The sequence below is a fragment of the Chiroxiphia lanceolata genome, chromosome 11, assembly GCF_009829145.1.
Source record: "Chiroxiphia lanceolata isolate bChiLan1 chromosome 11, bChiLan1.pri, whole genome shotgun sequence".
NCBI lineage: Eukaryota > Metazoa > Chordata > Aves > Passeriformes > Pipridae > Chiroxiphia > Chiroxiphia lanceolata.
The window spans coordinates 21,158,580-21,179,033 of record NC_045647.1 but is presented as its reverse complement, the minus strand read 5'-3'; the positions used below and the strand labels follow the sequence as shown (position 1 = coordinate 21,179,033).

Sequence of the window (20,454 nt, the reverse complement as noted above, 5' to 3'; positions counted from 1 at the left end):
AGGCAGGGCCCTCCAGCATCCATGGAAAGAGGCTTTAAAGGAGTGGCAGGGCAGCTGCAGCAAAGATCCTTATTTTAAGTCTTGAACACTTCAGTGCCCTTTTGCAGGTAATTTGTAGCTATTTCACTTCAACTCTCTTCTTTCTCTGTGTAAGTCTAATTTAAGGATAAATGTGAAGGGTTAGTGTGGTGTTGGGGGTAAGTTACTGCTCAAGGATACAACTGAATATAGACTTTTGGAGAGGAAAGAGAAAGGATCATGCTAGGTAAGACTGTTCTTGAACAGTCACTGTACCAGCTGAACACATATTCAGAGGGCAGAAATTGGACATCAATGTTCTCTAATTCATTTACTCATTGTGTTTTCTAGGGACAGGATCCCGCACAGCTCCATTCACAGCAACAAGGAAAAAATGACCTGTTTTTTCCCTTATTTTTTAGTTCTGGTTTACACTCAGCATAAGTTAATGCAATTTTCATTCCAGTGGCATTCAGAGTGCCTAATTTATAGGTTACGGTGTTCAATAATTTATTGCCTGAGCAGAAACAAAGCTTGGTTCCTGCAGTGTTGCTCTTTAATTAGAGGATGAACGTCTGTGTGTTCCTGGCAATCCTTACACTGCATGAGCCCAGGGATCAGCAGCACTTGCTCTCTGTGAGGCATAGCCGAAACAAAGCCAGACTTTATTTGCAACCTGTGATACCTTAGGAGGGAACCTTTTTTATCCCTATTTCTTTTCCTGCCATGGGAGTTCCAAGGGGTAACAATCAGAGCTCCCAGCCCGTGTGGCAGCTGTGAGAACTGACCCCACATCGCTGCAGGTTCCTTGGGAGCTCCACAAGGTCTAATCCAGTAAATGAACTGCAGCATCTGGCACAGCAGACACTCAAATGAGGCTTTTGAACGTGGAGGAAGAGGCATGTGAATCTCAGTTGGGCTTCAGGCCAAAATAGCCAAGATCCTTGTAATGCTTTTTGGTTTTCTTCCCCCCATGCAAGGGAATGTCCTCCCCTCCCACTGAATGTGGGCACAAAAGAGAGGAGCTTTGACATCCCCCTTGGAGATTGGGATGGCAGGGCTGAAACCCAGAGAGGAGATGGAAAACTTCTCATGCACCTCTTTTAACAGAAAGCCAGGATTTTACGAAAATTCTTTTACTAAGCTGATATTTAAAAAAAATATTCTGCCGGTAAAATCATAGAGCACTTTATTTTTTGATATTTAGGCATTTATCTGTAAACTGCCTAATGCAGAATATCTTATTCAATTCCATTGACGCAAGTGCTCTTCTGCTCTAAGAAATTTATGTTTATTAAAGAGTGTGTATAGAGATACATAAAATAGAATTCATTCTGCATCTAGATTAATTAATTTATTTATTTATCTAGTATACCTAGGTCTAATCCTGGATGTTCACACAATTTTTTTTTCTTTGTTCAGCTCCCTGAGTTAGTCTTCTTTTCAGCCTAACTAGTCCTTTTGTATTTGATGGAACAGTTTTCTCTATTTTTAAATCTATAACCCCACAATTTATTTGTATGAAAAGTTTTTGCTAGAAAGCTCTTTGCACTTGAAATATGGGTAGCTTAGTTTTACATGGAAACTGTCTTTGAGTTGGCAAAGTGCGTGATTTGATAAGAATATTTGTTGAAGCAGGTTTACTTTCTAAGTCTAACCAGATGAAGAATGTGCTGCAACTTTAATGGTATTTACATGTCACTATTTTTCACGTTCCCAAGCAGCTGCTTGCCAGCTCTGTTCAATCCAACCTAAAATCTGACTTTTATATCACTAAAACCAGCTCCAGTCTGCAGGAAAGGTGTCTTGTAACTTAGAGTTATTGCTGGGTAAGTACTTTTTTTTGTCCTTGATGTGTCCAAAACCATAAATAAATAACTGAAGGGAAGCCAAACTGGGCAATGTTATGCCAGTAGTTAGTGCTAAACAGGTTGGTCCTTTCCAGAGTTACTGGAGCAGCCAGGATGTTTCCAAGGAGTGTGGCTGTACAGAATATCAACTGCAAATAGTTTCCTTGGAAATTATTTTAACTGAGGTTGTGAGTTTTTATTTACAAAGAAATGAAAACTTTGTACTTTTAAGCCAGGAAAAAAAGTTGGGTGAGATGACTCATATGGAAAAAAAGCAGTTTTAAATCATAGCTCTAAGTAAAAAGTTCAGCCTTTTATTAAATATAAAATTATGTGGGAGTGAGAAATAGAAATCTGGGATGCAACCTTTTATCTAGATTTCAAGATTCACTAGGACCGGTTTGTGGTTTGGGGGTTTAATATATTAGTTTTTCTGCTGCTGATTTTCCCAGTGGCTGAGGAGGGGCAGTGGTGTGTGCTGGGTGTGTACCGTGCTCAGCAGTCCCGGCTCCTCCGGCTGGGGATCCGCGGCTCTGCCGCCCCACGGAGGGACAGCGGGTCCCTGCCCCCTCCTGCTGCTCCGGGAGGCTCCTCTCCAACCCCGATCTGCAAAAACAGGGCAGAGCAAGGTGGACTGGGAGGAAATCTGGAAAACCAAACAACCAAAGGATTTCAGCTGTTCTTCTGATACTAAAAACTAAAGAGTACTCCCAACTTTTAGTTCAATTTACAGAATCCCAGAATGTGCTGAGTTGGAAGGGACCCACAAGGATCATCCAGTCCAACCCCTGGCCCTGCACAGGCCCATCCCCAACAGTCACCCTCTGTGCCCCAGAGGATCAGCCAAACCCTCCTGGAGCTCTGGCAGCCTTGGGGCTGTGCCCACTGCCCTGGGGAGCCTGGGCAGTGCCCAACCAGCCTCTGGGGGAAGAACCTTTTGCTGAGATCCAACCTGAGCCTGCCCTGACACAGCTCCAGCCATTCCCTGGGTGCTGTCCCTGGTCTCCCCAGAGCAGGTTCAGTCCCTGCCCCTCCTCTGCCCCTGCCCAGGCAGTTGGAACTGCACTGAGGTCTCCCCTCAGTCTCCTCTGCTCTGGCTGAACACACCAAGTGCCCTCAGTGTCCTCACATGACTTCAAATCAAGGCCCTTCCCCATCTTCATTGCCCTCCTTTGGACGCTCTTCAATGGCTTCAGATCTTCCTTACATTATTTAAAGACATCTAGAACCTCTGCATGGAACATCTGCCCCGGCCATCACCCCTTCCTGCCCCCTGGCAGTGCCATGGCAGCGGGTGCTCCATGTTCACCATGGGCACTCAGCACCCACGGGGGCTGGGGCAGAAATCCTGCACCTGCTCCCTTGGGCTCAGAAATGCCAGGCAGTTTTGACCCAAGTCATCTGAGTACTGGAGGTGAATCAGTGTCAGACTGAGAAGTCAAAAAGAATGATCCAGAAGCAGTGACACAGCTGGAGCCCAGCGAGGTACAGGTAAGAACCTCTGGGCAGAGCTGGCACCTCCCCGGAAATGGTGTCTGTTCCCGAGCGCAATCAGGGGATGTTACATCCAGGTGGTTTACAGGAAATGGCTTTCAAGGGGTGATACAGAGATCAAGTAATGGAACTGATGAATTTGAGTCCTTAAACGTGCCAACAAAACCTACTTTGAAAACAGTGATTGAATTCAGTGAAGGACAATGGTTGATCTGACTGAGGAACTTCAGGTTACCCAGGTGGACACCACTGGGGCAGTGCCTTCCAGGAGGTTCAGGGTAACTCCTGTCAGAGGAAAGACTCACAATATATTTACGTGTAGTTGAGTTGACAATTTTCTACCCCAATCCAGAAAAGACCTAAGCATGTAAGAGAGTACAAATCACTTAGTGCAATGGAAACCCTTACTGTGCATGAACTAAAATCTAACAACATAAAAATTTTCTAACAATTTAATAAAATATTTCTTTTGGTGTGAAATGCAAGTCATGGTGAGTCCATTGGAGCTACTAGTCTCTTTTTATCAGAGTACATTTGGTTTGGTTCAGCTTGGCTCCCCTACCTAGGGATATACTGAGGGGCAGTATTGATATTTTAGAGGGAATGCAATGGAGGCAAACAATATAGCTGACAAAGAAAATTAATTCTATGACTCCTATTTACATGCTAAGTAGTAAATAAAGTCTATGAAATTGAAAGGCAACACATAGTGCTGAATTTATTCTAAAGATCTTGGGTTTTTTTCACACAATATACATAATATGCTCCTTATTTCCATCAAATCTTACTGAAGTAAGAGCTATGGAGAATTTAAGAAATTAGACTTTTATAATATAGTAAGAACCTAATATTGCCAGTAGGGGTTGTTGTGTAGTTCACAAAGAATCTACTTGCAGAAGAAAACAAACCAAATTCAAGAGTTCTGTGTTGAATTAGGTTCCTCCAAATTCTTCCTAAGATTAGTTTTGGTCTGGCAAAATATTGAATATTCCTTCTACTTAGCACACTAAATAGTCATCAAAAGTGAGAGTTCAAACATTTAGCAAATTGGTCCTGCTGAAACAAGTTGTATAACATGACCTTTTGTACAAATCTTGTAAATCCTTCCTTTAGGTGTTGTAATTTGCAGCCAGAAACAGGCCTGAGCTGTGCAACAGAGCAGCTGATGCTGAGCTAGAGATCAGTATTGCAGAGCTTTGGTTTAATCCCACACAGCTGCTCCTGCAGAGCCACACCAATGCTGGTTCCCTTGTTGCCTGTGAAAGAACATGAAGTAAATAAGATCATGAATTTAACAAAAGAGTCAGTATTTGAAAACATCAGCAGGGACAGAAGCTGAGCTAAGCCCTGCTTAGAAACCAGCACTCACTTGACCCCCCTGAGTAGAACTGACTGCATGAAAAAACAGTGACTTACTGCATTTGCAATTTATGGCATTATTTAGCTTAGCAACAACTGGATTTCTCGTAAAGCCAAGGGAAATAGCAATCCCCAGAATGGAGCCTGGACAGTCATTCCAGCTCCATTAGTTCTGGAAAAAGTCATTATGGAATAGTGCCCAAATGAAATGCACTGTTAAGCTTGGGCATTCACAATGGGGGCTCTGGGAAGCATCAGAGCTCTGGACAGCTACTGGGGGACATTCCTGCCACAAGAATATTACATTTCATTGTTCTGAAATGTGCTGATTTCCTTCATTGTGGAGACAAACATATTTTTGGGTCCGGTACTCAGTAAGAATCCTTTATTATTTCTTGAGCACCATAGCTGGTATTTAGCAGATTGCTCTCTTAGTTTTGAGCTGCAGCATAATTTAGATCTGTTTGGGTTTCAGAGATTCCCAGAGTTAGTTCACATAACACAGAGATGACATTTCAGTGAATGTTCATTGTAGTTATGGAGCTGGTTAAGATTTTAACCTATAAAATATTGAGAATATTCAAGTGTCATGAAAATCTTATCTAGCAAGTGTGGGTAAAGGGTGTGATGTTTAACAGGAGACGTGCTGGTGGTATTGACTTCTGACATCTGGCAGCCTGGTGTCAACTGATGTGCAGTCTGAGGAACGTTAAGAAGTTTGGTGGGACAAAAAAACCCCTCCCATATAACTCAGGACTTAGAATAGCAAATTCCTTCTCCTTAGATGACATTCAAGGCAAACCTAAATATTAACTGTCACTTCTCTGTTGTTCTTATAAGGGAAGTTGATGAAATACAAAGTAAAAACTTACTATTCTGTAGTAATTATCATGAGAAGACTCATTAGCTCTCTCCTAATGTGGAGAAACTAAGGGAGCCACACAGATGATGTGTTTTGTTGAGTCTCTGCCCAATATATGGATTAAAGACAGCCCTGTCTGTCTACTCTGGAGATGTTCATCTGGGAAACTGGAAAGAAATGTAAGTTTTCAGCCAAGGTTTACAGCCCCAGGTGGCACAGGCTCTATCCTTCACATCAAATCACATTGTGCTTTAGTTTCCCCAAGAAGAAATACAACAAAGTCAGTGTTCCTTACACCTGACTAAAAAGAGAGATGAAGATACAGCCTTCTTTTCTTGCCCCACACATGGAAATTGTTTCAAGGTGTTCAGGAAAGGGGCAGATTTTAAACATGTGGCCAGGCAAGCTGGAATTTCAGAGACAGATAAAAATGAAGGGAAACAAAGCAGCAGCAGCATGAGTAGATGTGGAAACTTCTAAAACCCAAGGGATTTTGTATTTAATCAGCTAAAATACCAAGTCAAGGACCCGTTGGAAGCAATAAAACTGGAAATTTGTTGGTTTGGTATGGCTTGCCAGGAGTCCAACATTTATTCATGGCAGTGCCCAGGGAAGGTGGCAGGAAGGGGCAGCACCAACAGCCTGGTGACAGAGGTAAAGGGAGGGGCAGTGTCTGTGCAATAGAGTTCCAAAAGAGGGATCTATAAACACAGGTAATTTTCATTTGCATCACCCAAATCCAGTTTAAGGCATTAATCTGCCAAGTTTGGTGCCAAAGATCAAGAGGCAGAGCTGGAGGTGGTTTTGGCTGTACAGAAACTGAGAGGGGTGAAGGGGCTGCTAATACTGCTCATGTAGCTGCAAAGGCAAAACTTGGCATTTCTTTAAACTAGAGCTAAAAATTAGATGGATTGAAGAAGATTCTAATCAGAAATATCACACAGTACAAGAACAGCATTAAGGATATTAATGGATCTTTGCTGTCTATTGGAAGAAAGGGGCTGTTTCCTTCTTTTAGTTTTGCCATGACATAGGATCCTACATCCACTTTGGAGGATATTTCAAATTTCTGACTGGATTTTCTCTTTTTTTTGGTCTTTAAAGCAGATGAAACCACACAGTACAGAAGGTTTAATTTCTAAGGGCTGCTTAGGTGCCATTGTTGGAGTACACAGGATTTCATCCTCCTTCTCAGGGGAGGTGATGGAGGCATGGGTGGAGTCATGGTGGTGCTCTTTGGTAGCAGAACAATGAAACACCCCATTTCCCCATTTCTCATCATGTGATTTAACCACTAGGTCATCTTTTTCTATCTGGGAGCTCTTTATTTTCTTTAGTGCCAAATCTGCACTCTTAATTTTCAAGTGACAGAGATTTGGGGATTCAGAGAAGAGCATAACAAGAGGGGCCAAGGCTTTGGCTGTCACGGTAAATGCGGAAGGGAGGAATCCTCACTCACTCTTAAACACAGGTTTAATTCTTTTCTCATTAGTATTCATACAGCATCCAATGGTTCTTCATAAACGAGGAGAAGAGTGAATAAACAGCACATTTGTTTAGGGCAAAGATCAGACGGGGGAGCAGGGCTGGAGGTGCCTGGGAAGGGTTTGTGTCAGCGTGGGGAGGCTTCTATGCAGACAGGCAAAGAGCCCCCATTCATCTGGAGCCTTTGTGCTGAGCATAAAGGGCAGCCCAGGGAAGGAACAGTGAAGGGGGGAGAGTTTGCAAAGTACTGGACCTTAAAGTAATGTCCATGACTAATTGGCTTTTAATTGGCTCTCCTGTATTGTTATGGAAACATTCAACTGCAGCAAGCCCCACCTGCCTCTGGTGCCAAGCAAATCTTGAACTTAAATAATTCCTGACTAATCATAAAGTAGCTCTGAGGAATTATTAACTTCACCTTCACAGGCCTTTAACTCATCTCTTTTAGAGACTGACTTGCAGCAGACCAAACAGCTGCGTAATAACGTTGCCTCAAGTACAGTCACACAAACTAAGCTATGCTTTATTTTCAAAGTGTATGACTTGTGGTTTTTAACCAAAATGAGGTGTGATTTTTATTTTTGTACTATTTTACCCAAACTGTCAGAGTTCAGGGAACTCAGAATGGTTCCATTCTGGTTTATCCCCTCCAGGGAATTACAGAGTTGAGAAGGTGTGCATATTTTAGATTTATTTATGACTTTTCATTTACTGCTGAGATCAAATATGTTTTCACACTGGAGCTAAGTGTCTGTGTGGGTTTTCTGAATCCATCTTTCTCTGGTTGGTGCTGTGGTCTGTGAACTCCTCTCCAACAGAAATCATGTGAATGATCTTTCTGTGATCAATCCAGATGCTGAATCTCAGGTTTTGAATAGCTTGATCTGTAAGGCATTATATATAAATTTGTAAAAGTATGAAGTTATAGTGGCAATAGTAAAGATGCCTCAGTATCCTGGGTTCATATGGGTAGTTATAAAGTATAGTTATAACTACAACTATGGCTGTACAATGGTTACAGTTCTGGGAGGTTTCCTGTTGTCGGCTGTTGATTTTCATTTTCTTGCCAAAATCACCACCCTCCAGAAAAAAGTCATTTAACTGAGGGTCATGTGTTTTCTTGCAGAACCTTTCCATCTTCCTGCACGTTGGATACAAGCAGGCAAACCCTGGAATGGTGCTGTCACACACAGAGCTGTAGCTTGCTGTCCTTCCTATGATGATTTCAAGCATTTTTGAGGCAGCACAAACCTTTGTGCAGATACAATTAAATTACAGAATGGACAGTGCCTTTCATTGTCCCCACTGTCCCATTCCAAGGAGCAACTGCTGTGAACTTGGACTGTTTGGAGGAAACTGTTTTTCAGAAATTGGCTGCTCTTAGCACAGGTCTTTATTGTTCATTTGTCAAACGCCTTCTTGTTACTCTGTTTCTTAAAATCAGAGGTCAGATTAGAAAAATGTATTTCCTAGTGTTCCTGACATTTTTGATCCTCAAAGGTTTAGATGCAAAGATCTTTCATTGCATATTGCTTTTCCATGCCATTTGGGTTGAATGTCTCACAATCCAATATTCCTTTGGGATGATCTTTTAGTTTTCAGGTAAGCAAAAACAACAGAGGTAAATGGATTTCTAAAGGTCCTTGTAGGTCCTTAGTCTGTGTTTAAAATATCTCATCCCTCTCTTATTTCTGGAGAGAAGTTTAAAATGTGAGTCAAAGCACAGCCCTAAGAGCTGCATCCTTTGGGGATGCAGAATGCAGAGCTGTGACAGGAGTGAGCAGTTTTCCTGCTGATGAAAACATGGGATTGAGTTACACCCTGGACAGGTACAGTGGTTAGAGTGGGATTGGGAATTGCTGCAACAGCAGATTTCAACATAGAGGAGTAAAAGGACAGAAGATGAAATATGGAGAAAAAAGTGCTTGAGGCCCAAACACACTCCCTGATAAAACCTGGGATGCTATCCAAGTTCTGGAAGTCTTGCCATCACTCTCCTGTCAGTAAATATTTGGGAAAACCACGCACAAATGAGTTTCTGCTCCCTCTCCCAATGCAGGGCCACATGCAGGATGATAATTTACTGGGCTGTCACCTCAGAGCAGGAATCTATGCAGAGAATGTGGGGGATCTGAGCCTCTTGGTGGAAAACACAGACGTGATGATGCTGCCCGATACAAATTCTTGTGTTTTATGTGTATTTGGTTGTTTTTTTCTTTTTAAGGTTCTTAATTCCCACGATGTCCCTGGAGCACATGCACGACAGTACAGTTGTTATCTGGAACATCCCAGTCTGTTTGTCCTGTGTGACCTTTGCCTCAGGCAGGAGATGAATGATTTCTGTGGATGGACAACAGCTGGAGAGAGAAGGAAACTTCTGCCAGGAGGTTCCTTTGTTCCTTTTTCATCTACAAGCAGCAAGTCAGGCGAGACACACGGGAGCAGAATGGAGTGTCCCTGCCAAAGCTGCTCAAAGCTCCTTTGGTGAAGGAGATTCCACTCATGTCTCTGCCAGAGACTATCCACAGTGTCAGGCAAATTACTTCAGTTAGGCTTTCTTGACATAATTACCGTGTTGCACACGTACAGATAATAATTGAGTCCTGATCATTCTTTTTTTCATGAAATTTGAGACTACAGGGCATGAGAACTGCAGGGAAGGGTGGGATCATGGCAGTTCTCACTTGAGTGCTTTGCTCTGAAATACCAGGTACTGGGAACATTTAGATCAGTCAGAGGGGGAGCCTAAAACTGGCAGAATATTTTGAATGTCCTCTTTCTAGTCTGGTCTATTATACTGGGGTGCAGAGTGTACTCCTTCCTTTGCAATGTGTCAGGTGAGGCCACGCTTACAGTCAAGATAAATATCAGTGGATTAGCGAGGCCATCCAAGTACAAAACAGGAGCCCTTATGCACAGACACACACATGCATACATACACATTTCTTACAAATAAATGATTAAGGAAGCTGAATTACAGCTGCATGGGCAGGTTTCATCCTGTGACTTACAGAATACCTTCCTTTCAGCTCTGAAAAGCAGCTCAGGATCTCCGAGTCTCGCTGTTTGGTGTTTTCCTTAACCTTTTTTGGCCTTGAAACTTCAGTTTACCGTTCTTAATAAGCTATTAGTCACTTGGGCTGCTCCATGGAAGATAACATTTGACAATTAGGCTAAACAGAGGAAGTAATTATAGGGCTTCTGTAAGTCCTGAGCCTCACAAGGGATTATATTGCATGGCAATAGTTCTTGAGTGTGTCTGTGCTGAACCAGGCTGCTCTTTGCTGTGTGGGGTATTTTGTGGTTAACAGTCACTGCACTATGCAGGACAAATGTGCATCACTCTGGAATTATGTCACTCAGATATTCCTGCCCCTTAATGAATTCTTCTCTGACAAAATAAAGGAAATGTTTTGCAGCTGTTTTTCCACGGGAATAAAGAACTCTTTTGCCACACCCTGCTAGCCAGAAATTCAGATATTTACACTGGAAGCTTGGATATACACAACATAGACCTAAATAAAGCTAGACAAATTCAAGTATCACCTGTTCTTGATTAACTATTAGCACAAAGACATTTGCTAAACCTTGCACAAGATTGAAGTCTGAGCTAAAAACCTGGATTCAATTTTTCTCCTCATTCTGGAATTGAAGGTCATGGATCTGTTGCTCCTCCTTTTCTGTTACACAGCTCTACTCTCGAGTTTGCCTTCATTCCATAGTGGAACAACTAATTTAGTTTACCTGAAGTGTGTGTTAAGCTGGCAGTGTCAGAAATACTCCACAAGCTCACGAGATTCTGTACATGGACTTGGGGCTGGTGCTGGACCCCCCAGTAATGCTGAGCAGCACAGAGTCTGTGTGTTGAGGTACTTGGGACAGCTGAGGGACCAGAAGGGTTTTATTCACAATTGTACCACCCCCCTGACTAACTGCTGGCTAAACACCACTTCCCTGTCACACCAACGTGGGGAAACCCAGCTGGACCTCCCTAATAGGCCATGTGTGTGTGCAGGGTCCCTGGCTGTGTGCAGGTGAGTTCAGAAGACCTGTGCTGATGTTCACTGTGCCATGCCAGCCATCTCAGCTGCATTCCCAAGAGAGGGCTGATCCAGCCTGGATCCGTCCTGCTGGCTGCACTCAGCACTGGGGGCTGTGCCAGGCTGCTTCCCCCAGGATACTTTACACCTCATGGGTGCCCTCCCTCAGGTCAACATCCTCCACCCCACCCTAGGACAGGACAGAGGTCCTTTTGCCTGGAGCTGGCTGAAAATTCTGCACAGGCACTACGTTACAAGTCACTTCAGATAAGCAGTGTGAGCAATCTGCCTCTCCAGGCTCTCAGGAAGCACAGGGTTTGAGTGAGGCTGAAGCTCATGGGAGAATAAATTCTCACTCAAGATCACACTTTTGCCAAGAAAGGGAGGACCAGGTGATCCTTGAGGTTCTTCCAACCTGTTGTTCTGTGATTTCCAGCCCTCTTTGCTTCTAGTCAGGTGGACAGTCCCCCTGGGGAAACCTCTCTCTGACACTCTGAGACCTCCATTTAGCCCAGCCCATAAGGAATAGAAATCGAGGCCTGTGAAAACAAATACAGACACACCCCCGTGAAAGATTTGTCTGGATACATTCTAAATCTATTTGTCCTTCCTGCTTTTCAAACTCAAGAGTTTTAGACTTTTGTTTCTCCTGGTGTCCTGACTTGTGTTTCACAGAAAGATGCTCGAAAGCCTATAATCAAAAATTAATAACTAAATCCTACAGCATTCAAAAGCACTGATAGCTCTGACCAGGACACAAGACATCAAGCATGTAAGCCAGAGAAAGAAGAGCAGCAGAGCTGTGCTCCTGCAGATAATTTCCTTCTGCCACTGCTGTGTAACAACCACCACCCCCGTGTGTTCCTTCACGTAGCCGTGAGGTGTTTAATCCCCAGGAACCCTCCCGTTATCTCCTGTGTGCTGGACTGTGTCAGTGAAGATCAAATGTCCAGGGAGCCTTTTCATGTCTCCTAGATCAGGAAAACTGTTCTTCTTAACAGAGTCAGGGAGCAGAGCCTGTGAATTTAACTCTGAAAGCTTAAAACCTGTGACAAAGCTATTTCTCAGTTCTGTCGTGTGTATGCAAAACTGTCGATAGCAGTGGTGCAAACTCCCAAAGGACCTGTTTACTGGCATGTAAATTCCTTCAGAATTTATTTCAGAACTCCCTAGACTTAGAGCCTCATGGATGTGCAGTGACAGAAAAGGCAGATGGCTCATCTAACAGCATCAGCGTGCCTTAAGCTGGCTGTTCCTGACTGGGTCTTATTCAGGATTTGGGAAAATCTGACATTAATGTGTGAGGGGAGGGGCTTTACATCTAAGTTGGATATTTCTTAAGCTCTCTGAGGACAGTTGTGCCCTGAGAGAGGCCCTTTGTCCAGCTGTTTGGTGCCTGCAGGTCCCGGTGCTGCCCAGGTGGTTGTGGCTGAGCCCGGAGCAGGAGCTCCGTGGGATGGGGTGTCAGTGCCAGCACTGCCACTGGGAACATGGGCAAGTCACGGCCCCATGGCCCTCAGATCCTATGGCAGGAAACAAGGACGACAATTCCCTCAGCCTGTCGTGTTTGCTGTTTGTAAAAACATCCTCAGAGCTTCTGAGGGCAGTTTCTCTGTCAGACACTGTCCTGCTGTGTGTTCCTCCACACCTCAGCTCTGGGCCTGCTCTTCTGATGCCTCTCTGAAACGGTTCTGAGTTTCCTGAAAGCAGCCTGTCCTGTCCTTTGCCATCTTGAAGCCTCCGTTGTCCTGTTTGGTGAAAAATAACTCTGCTTTTGGAGTAATCCCAAAGTTGTCATTTTCCTCTGCAAATGTTTATAAGTTATTTGCCAGTTCATGGAGACTACAAAATATCACCTGGTAATTCTGCATTTATTGGGGTCCTGAGTATATTTTGACAGCAAATATAGCAGCTTCTATTTTGACTTTTATTGGCGAGAAGGTTAAATAGGAAACACTATTTGGAGGTCAAAAAGCCAGTGACAGAAGTGTAACCATATGTAGCTACTCCCTGAATGTATGAACCAATTTCTAACATGATGTTTATCATCTCTCCCTTCTCCATGGGTGACAAGACTCTGCTTGTCTTATTTCTTTATTTTTATTATTATTTATTATTTAATTTATTTATTTTCTTGTCCCATTTCCTTATCTGAAGAACCTCAGTCCAAGCAGGTTTGCGTTGTATTTATCTCCAAATTCACTTAAACTTCATCTAAGATTAAACTTTGTACAGTACCTTTCCTACTGCAGCAAATACCTAATTAGGTGCATGATTTTAGCCAAGTATGTACTCTCGTTGACATAAACCAATTTAATTACAGTTTAGTTTCATTCTATCAGTTGCAATCCTTACATAAATACAGTTCCACACCTTCTTAAACATTTTCCTAAGTAAAGATTTCAGTATTACTATTTTCAAATAGTTGATTCAATCCAAGTTCAGGTTATGGCTTATACAAGTTCATTTACAGCTTTCCTCAAGCTTTTGCTTTATAGGCCATTTTTCAGTTCCTGTAATATGATTACACTGTATTCATTTCCATGATGATTTAATAGCATAAAATCATGATTCATGTGGGACTTAGCCAATCTTTATACTCCCCTGGGAAAGACTCTCCTCTACCACTTAGAATCCCCTGGAATCTGCGGGGTGGCCATATGCAACTGCACTGAATATGTGTAGAAAGTCAAAATAAATTAATACAGATACTTAGTGGAGTTAAAAAAGAGATGCCATAAATACAGGTTACTGTAGGGGTGTACGTAAAACCTTCAGGTTTATGGATGATTTCCAGTGGATCAAATATGGTATTTTAAGGTACTTCAAGCTAAAATGATTAAGCAACTAGACTGTGGGAATAAACAGCTATTAAAATACATTTAAGAAATGCAACTTGGGCACACAGAAGGCCAGCAAAGAGAGCCTAAGAATGCAATGGTGGTCATATATAACCAGTATGATGGTTTATCGGCCAGGTTTTGTTGGTTTCTCATTTGTTGAAATGTTGTTGCACTGTTAAGGCCAGTTTTTGATACCCCTTCACATGCAGGTCTGCTTATGAAATGTGCTTGGAGCACAGGACTGTTGGTGTAGGACATCAGTGATGGAACACCACAAATGTGTCTTGTGTCAGCACAAGGGACTCCTGACAGGTTTGACATCAGAAGTATTACTGGGATGAAAACAAGATCAATAATGGTCTCTATTAGAGTAAAACCTAGTGGTGGTGTAATCTATTCAGCACTGACATGGTTCAGCTGGGATAATGTTCTAAAATGGCTTTACAGAGACCCTTCAGAGCCAGCCAGGGGTGTTCCCTGCGAGTCAGCACAAGGTACAATGAAATCCTGACAGGAGCCCTTGGAAAGAATGATAATAGGACTTCTTTCTGCAGGACAAAGGAGTAGGTAGATTTTATTAATAACTTCAAATAACTCTCACTCTTGCCCCCTGCCCCACACTCACCCCTGGGTTTTCAGATCAAGCGAAACACTTGATTGCCCTGGAAATTGCATATAGATCATTCAACAAGGGTATAGAAAATTGAAACAAAGCCACCTTCCATCCTTTAACACTGCCTGGGGCTCAGTTTCTCTTTGGAATGCTCAGCCATGCAGCAGACCTGCAGTCCTGGGGGAAAAATGTCCAGGTTCTGTGGAGCCTGGCACTGTCAGGAAACAGAATGGGACATTTAATTATGTTGAAATATGTTATAATATGTTAAGTGACTTTTCTACTTTTGCATTGCATTTTCTACCTCCACAGTCTAGAAAATCCCAGGTCTACAGCAAATCAGAGCAGCCTTAAAGATGATGCAAACCCCAGTTGTGAGGGTGATTCTGTTTCAGCTGTTGTGTATTTAAGGTATTACAGAATGTACTAACATTGGGTTATTAAAAAGGAACATCAGGTAGGTAAGATCTCTAATCCTACATGGCTCAGTGCTCCTGTTTTACTCCCTCATGTTATGTGGCCATCACAGGCTGCAGTGGTTCCTCTTCAGTAAAAGAGCTAATAAATGAGGAGAAGAAGAGGAATGGACCTTGTTACTAGGAAAATTCCTCATAGGAATGTTGGTAACCAGGATTCATGTTTTCCTAATTAACATGACCCTAAATTATTCTGACAAAAGGCTTTGGCTCTTTGCTTATGTATTTTTTTCCTCTTTTGTTTTTTTTTTTTTAGCCAATGCTTCATTGCAGTTTTTTCCCTGTTTATTGGAGTGCCCCCCCAGCACAGCCTGGCTGTGTATGAGTGGATGCAGCTGGTTTGGGGGCTCCCTGTGCCCTCTGTGGGACACAGCCCATCTCACACAGCCCTGCCCTCCACAGGAGCCCCACGGTGGGCAAGGACGGTTCCTCTGCACAGTCCACAGGTATTTAGGAACAGATACTTCCTCTTGTTTCCATAGAGTTTCCTCAATAGATTTCCACAGGAAAAGAGTGAAATCTGTATGAAAAACAGGAAGCAGTTCTCAGAAGTTTTCTGTAATGCAGCACTGAGAGGAAGACTTAAAATAAATGTGGGTGTTTGAAGCAGTAGGGGATACCAGTTGTGTTATCTTAATGTCCAAACAATTATTCAATTTAACATCATAGGGCTTTAGCAGAGTTAAAAACTCAGGTATTCATAAAATATATCTAGCTTTTCATTTTAGTTGACAGTAGGTGACTAATATTGAAACTTCTACAACCAGGTATTTTCTATTTATACTTATTGCCCTGGGCAACTCTTTTGGAAAACTTCCCATCTGCCTCAGTCTTGGAAGAGATCCCAAACTTTCTAGTGCTGATCCATTCCTCTTGCCCCAAATATAGGACTTAATCTTTTCCCTTGGCTTTTTGACATTCTGCAATTCGGTTTCAAATGCTGAGATTTATGCATTAGAAGGAAGACAGGCCAGGATAAAACCTGACAAAATCTGACACACAGAAATATTTGTTAATTAAAACCTTCTAGAAATTTTGCACTGACCCTTTGTGATCCAGCTATAAACTTTTCCAGCTTTTACTACAAGCACTGAAAAGGGAGGGGAAATGTGTAGCTCTCCACCTCAAAAGCAAGTATAGTCACAGCAGTTCCAGTTGATTTCTGGTTGCACTGGGAAGCTTCTTAGCCCATGGAGTCTTAGGTGGGTGAAGGTGGCCCATTAGAAAACGGGGATATAGCATGTGGGATGAGAATTTTTGAGGAAGAAACCCTTAAATTTGTAAATCTTTCAAAGCAAATTTGACCTTAATTTTACTGTCACTTTCTACATTTCATAAAGCCAAACATCAGGAAGAAGATGGATTTGGCCTTCATAGTACACTGTTTGTATTTGAAAACTTAGGGATAATACAGTCTGTGTTCATTTCTAATACAGAAAATGGTAAAAAATGAAAGCAGAGTATGTTCATGTGTTTTACTGCCAGGCTTTAGTAATTAGACACATTATGTTTCAAGAGATATATGAAATAAAAGTTCAAAATCCCTTTTATCCATATTCAGCTGTTTCAATTTAATGTTGCTGTTTCAATTTTTAAAGCTATCCTATCTGCACACCAGAATTTCATGGAAACCTTTCAGACATGGCATATTCTGCTTTTTGAAGTGTCCATCAGAGCAAGTATAGAAGGCTTTGGAGATCTGAAGGAGCCCCTTTGAGGTGAGAGCGGAGACAGGAGTGATGTTCTGCAGAGTTCCTGGGCTTCTTTCAGCCCAGTCCCACAATAAAGCCTCATGTTTTGGTCTGTTGCTTGAGTTAAAACTATTGAACAGACTGTTTGTCAAGAGACTGTTTCATCTGAGATAGAATAAAACCAACCAGTAGCAGGGCTTTGTAGTGAATGTGGATATTTCTTTGTTTTGTTTTCTGTAGAGACTTTAAACAACTGCATGGGGAAAAAATCAATACAGCGTGTGCCAAGTACAACACTTGCAGTGTTAAGCCCGAGATTTATCAGCAGAGTGCCCTTCTCCCTCCAAACATCATTTATGTTCTTTAAAGTGATCTTGATTGTTGTGAGTCCAAGTGATCAGTACAATCTTTCATTGCCTGAGTGTTTGCTGCTCTGCCTGTGCCACGTTGTTCAGTGACTGAGAGAAGCTCTGGGGGTGAATTTTCACCCTCTGCAGCAATCAGGCTGGCAATAACAGCTAAAGGTAGAATTTCACATGCTCTGCCTGCCTTTTGGATTGTAAATTCCTCTAAACAGGGCATGAGTACACTAAACATCATATATCTGGAGGGTCATTAAAAAAAGCTGTGGGCAGTGAACTACAGCAGCTGTAGGTTTATGCCCTCGAAGGATTAATGACAGCACCCCCTGAGCTTGCACAAGTCTGGTTTGCATTAGCAAAGGCTCATTGAATCTCATTGATTCTTCCCAGAACTAGGATATTTAGGATAAACACTGTTATTTTCAGGTCCACATCCCACCGGGAACAGAAAGGACCTTAGTGTCAAATGTGAGGGCCACTATTACGGCTGGTTTGGGAAGTGACAGACTCCAGGTTTGATGGAAGGTCTAAGCCAGTAACAAAACCCCAATCAGTGCATAAATTTGATTTTCTAGCAGAAGCATTTGTTTAAAATGCCAGATTGTTCCCAGATCTCCAGTTAAGACCCAAACACTTCATTAGCAGCAGACAGACAGGATATGCCATGGGCAGATGTGTTTCAGATGACTGTTAAACCTCCTCATGCCCCACTGCCTCGAGCAGCCTCCAGCTCCGCACCAGTGATGACAGAGAGCATCTTGTGTGAGATGGCACCTGCTTTAAACACTGTTATTTAAATACACTTACACAATCATGGGAATTTAGGAATTAGACACAATGCCATGCATACAATTCCCAGTATCCCTTAAGCCCACTGTTTGCTCCAGTTCTCAGAAAGGCCATGCAGGATCAAAGGTTATTTCAGAGTGTATCACTGCTGTTTGGGAAAGGGCTTAGCAAGATCCCAGCCCAGAGCACAGCTTCCAGGCCTGCCTTTATTCCAAAGGCAGTCTTTTAATGGGGTCCAGGCAATGGGATTCTGTGGACATGTTTCAGTTGCTGGATTTTTCTACCTACACTGAGCAAGGTTCTAGGAAATAGTTTCTTCTGGCCACGTGTGATTTGGCATTTGCAGTCTGCTGCTGTTCAGTGAATGTATATTCTACCTTTTCCCGTGGAATTGATGCCTACATGTGGGTCTGAGAGCTGGGCTGGAGCACAAGAGCAGCTTCTTCACTGTGAGTGCTGCTGACTGGGACTAACCTGTTTTTACAGATGGGGACAGTTTGCAGGATTGTTCCCTGGATCTGCCCTTCTCTGGGAACTCAGCACAGCCCTACTCATCACATTTGAAATTCTGGTGTCTGTAACTCCTGCAGTGAACTGGATTTGTTTTCCAAAGCCAGGGAGGAGAGTCCCCAGTGCCACAGTTGCTCATGAAATGCTGAGGTTGTGCTGCTGCTGTGACAGGGTCTCTGTGACTCAGTCGTGCTAAAATCCCTGTGATTCCCTGGATAACTCAGAGGGGACAACAACACCGCTGGCCTTGGGAAACTGGAATTGAGTTCTGCTGCTGTCTCATTCTTTTGGCTCAAAAGCTGGCAGATCCAGTAGGGTTTTATCTCCATTCTGCTCGTGCTACTACTTCAAAGAAATGGATTGTTTTCCCGTCTTTCAGCTGCCTATGTAAAAAACCAAAACATTTAGACCAAGTTGCAGAAAAAATGAGGATTCCCTGTACAGTGCTAAACCCAGAGACGTGACTGTAGTGTGATGTAACCACTCCCTAAACATTTGAGCATTTGTGAACACACTGACAGCAAATGTGTCCCTGTTTACCCACCATCCTGTCCTGTGACAGTTAAATTGGGGATCAAATGTTTACAGAGAACCCCAAACTGATGTGACATTTATCTTGGGCCAGTTTTTAATGCATTGTAAAATAGCAAATACATTTTCCTGAAGGTCTGGGTTGAATTTCAGAATTTCAGAAGTGACCTGAAGCAGAGGTTGCTTATAAAGCTGAATGAGGAGACAATTATTATTGGGATTTTCAGTTGCTCCTGTAATAAAAGTGGCAATCAAATTTCTGTACCTTCTTAAATAAGCCCATAAGATGGAACTTCATCATGTAGAATCCAACTCTGATATCATGAAAGTGATATCAGTGGATTGATTTAAGCTGCTCAGAGCCTGGTTTGAGTACGACTCATAATGTTACATTACCAGTCCATACAAGCTACAGAAATCCAAACAAAATGTAAGGCTTACAAAAATATATTGATCTTTAAATGGATATAAGAAGAAATTAGGAACAATATGCTTAGAGTTTCATCTTGCCCACTGTCCTGCCTCTGACAGGGAGCAATAGTGGGTGCTTCACAAAAAGAAAGACAGACACAGAACAAGTCTTGAGCAATCTTTTGCCAGGTTCCAGTAATCAGTATTTTCATGTTTTCACACACAGACCATAGATAAGGACTTCTGTAGTGTTTTAATTGACATATAAAATCTTATCCTTATAGATATGCAAAAGTTTATCTGAGAATTTAAACAGTTTCCCCATTTCACAGGGCTGTATTATTAATTTTGACAGCATTATTCCTCCCCATGGAGAATGATGTTGCTGTGGTTAAGTTGTGGGGAGTACCCATTCTCACTCACTGTTGGCTCTCTCTGCACACTGCAGGTCCAGCCTGGGACATTCTGGGGGTCCCCAGCTGTAATTCCTGCTGAGTTCCTGCTGGACAGGCCACCTCCACTCCTGGCTCTGGAATATAACCACACTATACTGAAGTCCAGTGCATCAAAAGGTCCCAGAGGTCTCACAGAAGATTAAAGAAGGAATTGTTTTTACTATTTCCAAGCTCTCATAGTCTCTCGCTGTGGTCCACTGAATTGGAAATACTGCATCTAGGCAGATAAATTTGGCTTATACTGCATCTAGGCAGACAAAGTTTTGCTAATACTGCATCTAGGCAGACAAAGTTTTGGTTCCAGAACAGCCTTTGTTCTGGGGGTTTTGGTTTCTGTGAAGAAAACTGGATTTTGAACGAGTTCTGCTGGTGCTGCCCTGTTCAGTGCTGCTCTCATGGACTGCTCATGGCACTACATTATTACAGGAGAAAATCTAAGCTGAAAAGTCTTAACACACTCATGAGATGCCAGCTTGAAAGATACTCACTTTCTAGACATTAGAAGCTTTCCAAGGATTCAGTGCCTGCAACTTTTTACCATTTATAGGTTTATGTTTTTATACTTATTTGCCAGCACAGCACCTATAACAATGGGAGAAAAGTCTCTTAAGTTAAAAGCACAAAGCAGTCCTTACAGGAAAACTTCCCCTGTCCCCTGGTGGGGA

General features: G+C 42.6%; 1 protein-coding gene across 2 annotated transcripts in view; it reads right to left on the bottom strand.

Annotated features, from left to right (window-relative positions):
• Positions 1–20,454, bottom strand: part of EFCC1 (EF-hand and coiled-coil domain containing 1) — a 53,698-nt gene that overhangs the window by 14,863 nt on the left and 18,381 nt on the right. The window contains exon 3 of one of the 2 annotated variants that reach the window (XM_032699318.1): positions 2,359–2,474. The exons of the other annotated variant lie outside the window; for it this stretch is intronic. Within the exon in view, the coding sequence (XP_032555209.1) occupies positions 2,359–2,474 (116 nt within the window). The remainder of the gene's footprint in view (positions 1–2,358; positions 2,475–20,454) is intronic. 2 annotated transcript variants of the gene reach the window in all.